Below are 7,627 nucleotides of genomic sequence, written 5' to 3' on the forward strand. Positions count from 1 at the left end.
AGGTACGGCCTTTTAGATTACAATAGTTTCGAATTTTATTATAAGTAGAAATCCTAATGTGCTCTCCAAAACGTTTGCCAAAAGCAGAAAAAACTTTTGGAATCGGTAACTTGAAAACACGTTTTTGAAGTAAATCATTATAGCAAGTCATGGATTGAAGAGATTGGTGTGTGGAGGAAAAAAGAAGTTCTGAAAAGGAAAAGTTGTCGAACAGTTAGAGTACCTACATCTGCTTGGGCATAGCTACAGTTGGGAAACGAATTTAGTACACTATTTACTCAAATACTAAGTTATTGCCGGCATAACTACCTATAAGTAAGTAAGAAGATACGAACGTATGAAGATCGATTTAAGTTCGGATCTTAGACTACTATGCCTAGCTACTCGTATATTACGCGTTTTATTGCTATGTGTTTTCAAATTAGAACGAATTAGGTAATCGTTATGCGTTTTAATATATACCCCAGCCAGTGGAACGTAATAGGCCAGAGATGAGTCGGGTTACAGCATCACATCATTGTTTTTCCAATAAATTTATTATATGTACGAGTATTATTTTCAACAGAACAAGACCAGTAGAATTTTTATTTACAATATTTTGCTGACAAATATTTTATCAAAGAATTTTAAAATGACATCTTTTAAACCAAGCTCAATTTTCTTTATAACTAACGTTTCGTGGATTTTAATTTAACTTTACTAGCTGATGCCGAGTACTCATTAGATTATATAATAATTAAAATTAGTTAAATACTTACTCTAAACAAAAAAAATGCATATTATTTGGTGAAACAAAGCCCAACAAAATAATAGCAACTAGCAGTAAGCGGGTAAATAATAGCTTAATAAAACTGCACTGATTTGTGACTAAAATACATTAGCATAGTCGGGTAGTTGGGTAGGAGCGCGTCGTCAGTCGCAAGGGCGCTTTCCGCGGCGCCGCATCGCCGTCGTGGACTCCCGCCCGGGAGCAGTACTTACATACCCGCAGAGTGCGTCGCGCGGCCGTGCACGCTGTCCGCTACCATCCCGAGCCCGCGATCCTCCCCCATACAGACTTTCCCGATCATGGCGAAAGCAAAAAACATCGAAATTATCATAATCCTAATAACAGTGCAGTGCGTCAATTTAAATATTTTCTCTGATAACAAAGAAAAAAAACTTTTAGTGAAAAACCACAGTGAAAACAATAGTTACCCCGGTGCGATTATTAAAGACGAAAAGTTAAAAGAGTGCAAATATTTTGGTGATAATGTATCACTTTGTAACTTGGAACATTTGAAACAGTGGAAAAAGCGGAGAAGGCTGTTTTGTTGCTTAAAACAGCATTCGTTGGATGGAAGTGATTTTAACACGCGGGCGAAGAGAAGTTCGTTAAAAATGCGAAATGTAAGGCGGCTGCATTTGACAGTGCCGCTACAGGTGGATAAGGATGACGATATGTTGATAACTGAATTTAAAGAGCGCTGGCCGGTGGACTGGTGGCGGCAGTACGGCTTCTTCACTGACGATTACTTGCTGCTCATCAACAGCCACTGGTTGCGCTTTGCGCCGCCAGATCCCTCCTCCAACTACACACTGGGGGCACTTTATATCTTGATGATGCTGATAGGCTGCTCTGGAAACTTTCTTGTGCTTGTCATGTATTACAGGTCAGTATTTAAGTCTTGCAATCTTCGACATGTCATGTGTAGTGTGCCTATTAATAACTGACTGAGGACGTTGCTATTTCGGTCTCTTATTTTACTCACGTGCAAAAGTTATAATTTGAAGCTCATAATTATTTGCGTTATACCTACGTACTCGCAGCTAAATTGACCTCGTAAACCTAAATACCACTGCTCTTATTTTTCTCCCTTGGTGCCATCAATAAGGAAATCGTTTGAAATGTATTCCGGACATGTTCCGTTTACCCGACCAAGTCAGCTGAGAAAAACAAACCAATTTTTCTTATGGGAAAGAAATCATGACAAATTACTTTCACGGAGTGATTTTGCTAAGATACTTGACGATCATAAATATCTGTATTGAGTCCGACAAAGAGATCGATCAATTAAGATTCTCGAATTATATTACTCTTTGAACTTGAAGCAATTATCTAGGTTGTGATAAGGTTAACCACACATTTACATAACAAATTAAAAATACAAATCGTTCAAGTACGTATCGGGCCACGCGCGGTGTATGGCTCCGTACTAACGTGCGACTTAATATTAATACGATTTTCACCTCAGCACCTCAAACAGGCAGGTTTTGCTATGAAAAATCAGTGAGCAAAACCGCATTTTGCTCACTCCGTGAGACAAAGTAGCTTTTTAATTAAGTACACCTAATATTTTCTGAACGCGCTCAGGTACATTATAACTTTATTGAAGCTTCTCACCATGCCCGAGTACAGACAGCTAAAGTTTAAACCTCCTCGAACAAGTGTAGGTAAGGGATTCAGGTCAGGCCCTAGATACTACGAAGTGCAAAATTCGAACTTCGTATCTTGCCATTCCGCTGTCGCTTAATATTAGGTATTTAATACCAGAGTGAGAGGGACGATACGATACGAAGGCATTAAATTCATAACCTAACCACTATTCCAAGTTTGCTATGTGCAAACTATTAAATTAATACAGGTACCTACCCAATTAATTCTTTATAAGTAACGATACACCATTTCCAGTAAAATAAATAAAGATATACCTACTAGGTTGCAGTGGCGAAGCATCCATAGAACCCTATTCCCACCGGCTTGCCCAAATAGGACTACAGGACATACATCATTTATGAAAGATGTGTGCGATCTTGGCTTTGGCTTTACCACGATACGAAAATATCTGACGCTACGCCACTGCTAGGTTGACTACGATACAACTTTGGTGTCGCAGAATCTAACATTTTCCTGAGACAAAAAAATATTGAAGAAAGATCATATTTCGTTTTTTTTTTACAAAAGACTATAGTTGGGGGCTGAAAATTTGCATACTAGTGCTGTCCATGGTGTTAAAAGCATGAAAATCGAAATGATTGATCTTTAGGCCATAAGAATCAATTTAAACAATAGCACGAAAAAAAACCCTGCCAAGAGCGTGTCGGACACGCCCAAAATAGGATTCCGTAGCCATTACAAAAAAAACAAGTATCTTCACGGTACTTACGTCCTTTTGTTGAGAAGCGCAGTTTTTCGGCAATAACTCAAAAACGGTATACCTACTCGATCATGTTAAAACCAATTTTCGTTGAAAGTATTTATTAAGCGTTACCTTTTCATATTTTTGCATATTTTTGGACAAACGGTTTACAAGATAGAGGGGGGACACAACTTTTGCTACTTTGGGAGCGATTATTTCCGGAAATCGTCACTTAATCAAAATTTTTTTTGAGAAACCTTAATGTCTTTTCAAAAGAGCTGTCGAACTACGTGCCATACGTTGATGCGAGTTAAAAAAAAAAACAATTTCTATAACGTATATGGAGTGCCCCCCCTGTAAATATTGATTTTTGTAATTTAACTACAAAACTAAATAGCGGCTTTTACAAGACATCTGTACTCCAAATTTCATTGATATACATCTTGTTCTTGGTTGAATCGAAATTAAGGTACAGTATCAGGTTGTGGGGAAATAGTTATGACTATAATGTTAAAATGGCCTTCATTATACAAAAGAGAGCAATAAGAACAATGGTGCGCATTCCACAATGGGAATCCTGTAGAAGCTCTCTTGCTAGCCTGGGAAAGACTTGCGCCAATGTCTATATATTATGGTGTTACTCGCAGATTTAAAAAAAAACCCTAACGACACAGACAGAAACCGATTGAGAGACAGATAAGGGAAAATACCAGACGCAAGGCATTAACCACCAGCTATTCGTCCTAGATTAAGAGTTGTTCAGCACAGTGCAAAGTATCAGGCGACGAGATTATTAACAGGTACCTCTGATTAAAACAATAACAAGCTATTATAATTTTAAACATAGCTTAAAGCAGTTTTGATAAAGGAGTGCTACTACAAGTAGACGTACAGCTACATGCTTAGTTAAATTATATTATTTGTATTTTTTGTGTTTTGATTTATTGTTGACATTTTTATTTTAGAATTGATCAAGGTATATTCATAGGTGTAACATTGAATGGCGTGTGCATAACCCCTACACCACACTGTGGCAGGAATTTAGACACGAATTTTTCCTATGCATACATATCTCAGCACGCAGCACGGATTGCTGAGGACCTGGGTTCGATTCCCAGCGCTGGTCTCTTTTTCTGGTTTCTGTGCATCCATCTCAGTTTGTATTTTCGATATGGTTTCACGGGATCCCGTAAAAGTAACAATAGTGTGATTGAAATAAAAAATACAAAAAGACTCCAAATAACCAATCATAATTTGATTGCTTAGTAGCGACATCTCTTGTCTGGGTGAGCGGTTGGTTCCGAAAGAATGTTGACGTTTCTCGATGAGGCGAAACATAGATGTCGCTAGTGCTGCTGCATAAGTAGCGTAGTAGAAATAAGCAACCTGAGATATGTATGCATAGGAAAAATTCGTGTCTAAATTCCTGTCCAGCGGTGGTGTAGGGGTTATAGCACGCAGCACGGATTGCTGAGGACCTGGGTTCGATTCCCAGCGCTGGTCTCTTTTTTCTGGTTTTTTCTGTGCATCCATGTCTCAGTTTGTATTTTCGATATGGTTTCACGGGATACCCGTAAAAGTAACAAATTTGGAGTTGAAATAAAAAATACAAAAAGACTCCAAATAACCAATCATAAAACTATAAGGGTTCCGTTTTTTCCATTTTGGCTCTGGAACCCTAAAAAGGAGGAGTTATGAAGTCATCTTTTTTTGTATGGAGAAAAAAATTGTTCTGAAACCTATCGTGTGTGGTATCTAATGAAAGAGCTTACTAAGCCGATTCTAAAAATATATCACATCATTATATTTCAGTCACTTGCTTTAAATCAAAATAACAATCATTTTCAAAACATACCAAGTTTGGACGCCTCCAGGTTGAATCATTATTTGTAAAATATACCTAAAATGATATGTAAAAGCCTCATATCCAACCCCAATAAAAGCAATTTTGAAAATATTTGCATCAGACCTCACAGGGAACCTCGGACAAAGAATTAGCTTAGCTATTCAAAGAGAAAACGCTGCCAGCATCTTCGGGGCCTTGCCTATGGGGGCTACTCTAAGTAATTCGTTTTTCACCTCACTACCTCGCAAAACCTGCACAAGCCTGCAAAGCAATTCAATGGTGCGTGTGAAGTTCCCAATCCGCACTGGGCCCGCGTGGGAACTATGGCCCAAGCCCTCTTGTTCTGAGAGGAGGCCTGTGCCCAGCAGTGGGACGTATATAGGCTGGGATGACCTCGCAAAAGCCTATAGTTTTTATTTTATTTTTGGAAAGAATAGGATATTTTAAGATACCATTTTCATCGATTTTAAATTTGGATGAGTGCTTAATTTTTTATATTTTTTTTACGATATACGCTGGATGACGTCACAGTAGAGAGCCACGTTCCATTGCCTAGAAAAAATCAGGTCGTACATAACATAATCTGTGGCATTACAATGTGACAATAATAAAAGCACGGCTTAGGGTCCTAAATGAACCAGACATAATAGTTTTATTTATTTCTCTTCTTTTGGCTTCGAATATTCTTATGTTAAAAAAATCAAAATTTTGCGCTTAACACATTTGTCTTCTGGACCATATATCTATATAGACATTGGCGCCTAGTAGCTCTTAGTACCTAAAAGATATGGTTAATAACCAGTGAGTCGTTTTCATCATTAACGATGGTCTTGCCAACCCAAACAAAAAAATTAACAAACTATTAACTAATTGATTTCACGAAACATATTTTATATTTGATACGACAACACAAGTGGTAGTGTTTATTTAATCATTATCTTAAACAAGCATATTACAAAATGGTATTCGACCGACAGCGACCGGATAGCCAAGTGGTTAGAGAAATGTTAGAGAACTGACTATGAAGCTTGTGGTCTCGGGTTCGATCCCCGGTCGGGGCTCGGGGCATATATTTGTAGGTATGAATAATACGAATGTTTTTTTCGGGTCTTGGTCGTTTAATATGTATTTAAGTACGTATTTATCTATATAAGTATGTTTATCCCGTGCCTAGTACCCATAGTACAAGCTTTGCTTAGTATGGGACTAGAACAATTAGTATATAGGTATCATTGTCCCATGACATTTATTTATTTAACTTTTTTCAGTGAGTCAGGACGAAACCTAAATAGATATCTTATCTCACAAAATCGTTATACCTAACTGTTTACACCATTCATATTTTTTCAGTCGGCCACAAAGACAAACTCCTAACCGAAACACACACACAAACACAGAAACACACAAAGCATACACAACGCAAAGCATGGTATACAGAAAGTTAGTTAAGCACCTATTCAGTGAAATATTGAATGGATTAATCAAGCATAACTCGTCAGCGGAGAACCCTCTACGAGAAACAATATACAATAAGGCAACTTTTTAATTATACAGTTAATCGTTTAATTGCGTAATTCTGATGTAGGGACGACTCATTTCTGGGATTCCACCGCCAGTTATTACGGAGAACCCATAATTATGTTTGATACATTGAAACAATTTTTTTATTGGTTTCTGCAGGTTCCACTCAAAAAATTAACTTATGTATCTACAGTATATTTCAGAGACCGAGAAGCATAATGGAGTTAAATGTTGTTAACTAGCAACGGGTTAGTACCTACGAGTACATAGTTGTTAAACGACTTCAAAAAAGGAGGATGTTCAATTGGCATTGATCAGTTTTTTACAATGTGGTCTAAGTAATTCCAAAACCATTTCGAAAAATAGGTTTATTCAATAATTTATCACATTTTAGTAAAAAAATACTAAATGGTCGTGTGTATATTTGCAACATAACGTTTGACCTTTGTTACCCCTTTTTTATATAAACTTCATCCTACATAAACGTTGTGTAACTAAACCATTCCAACACTGACAGGTGACAGATTACACTACTTTTTTTTTAATAATTGTGACGGGCAAAGACTCAGGGCAAAGATAAACGTAGCTTAACGCCATGACAACTACGGTTAGCTATAATTCCAGTAACTTATAAATGGGATCAAAATTTAAAACCCAACTAAAACCAAATAGATGTCTTAAATTGGCATATTTTATGAAAAAAATAAAATAAAAATAAACATTGTTTTTTTTACACGAATGCCAATTCGGTATTTTTTTTTTCACTTCTCATGCTCGTAAAGTTGGTGTTTATGCTGGATCTAGGCGACATAAATTGACTTTTTCACCTCAGCACCTCAAACAGGCAGGTTTTGCTATGAGAAATCAGTGAGCAAAATCGCATTTTGCTCACTCCGTGAGACAAAGTAACTTTTTAATTATTTTTTTTAAATGCTGAGTGTTGGGTCTACTCACTGAATTCCAAATATTTGAACTTTACTTTGATCTGTCATTTCACTTCAACTCGAAAAAAGCAAGAGATAGGATCAAATTTGTCGATTACAAACTTAAATTAAATGTTTGGTATTAAAAATATATCGAAATATTTCCAAAATGTAAATTTTCCCGATCTTTTAATAAAGTATGCAACCTCGTTGCACGA

General features: G+C 36.9%; 1 protein-coding gene across 1 annotated transcript in view; it reads left to right on the forward strand.

The window, feature by feature from the left end:
* Positions 1-842: 842 nt before the first annotated feature.
* The window catches only part of LOC141427484 (opsin, ultraviolet-sensitive-like), a 39,474-nt gene continuing 32,689 nt past the window's right edge, over positions 843-7,627 (forward strand). The window contains exon 1 of the mRNA XM_074086987.1: positions 843-1,652. Within this exon, the coding sequence (XP_073943088.1) occupies positions 1,069-1,652 (584 nt within the window). The 5' untranslated portion in view covers positions 843-1,068. The remainder of the gene's footprint in view (positions 1,653-7,627) is intronic.

The sequence above is a fragment of the Choristoneura fumiferana genome, chromosome 4 (genome assembly GCF_025370935.1).
Source record: "Choristoneura fumiferana chromosome 4, NRCan_CFum_1, whole genome shotgun sequence".
Classification (NCBI taxonomy): Eukaryota; Metazoa; Arthropoda; class Insecta; order Lepidoptera; family Tortricidae; genus Choristoneura; species Choristoneura fumiferana.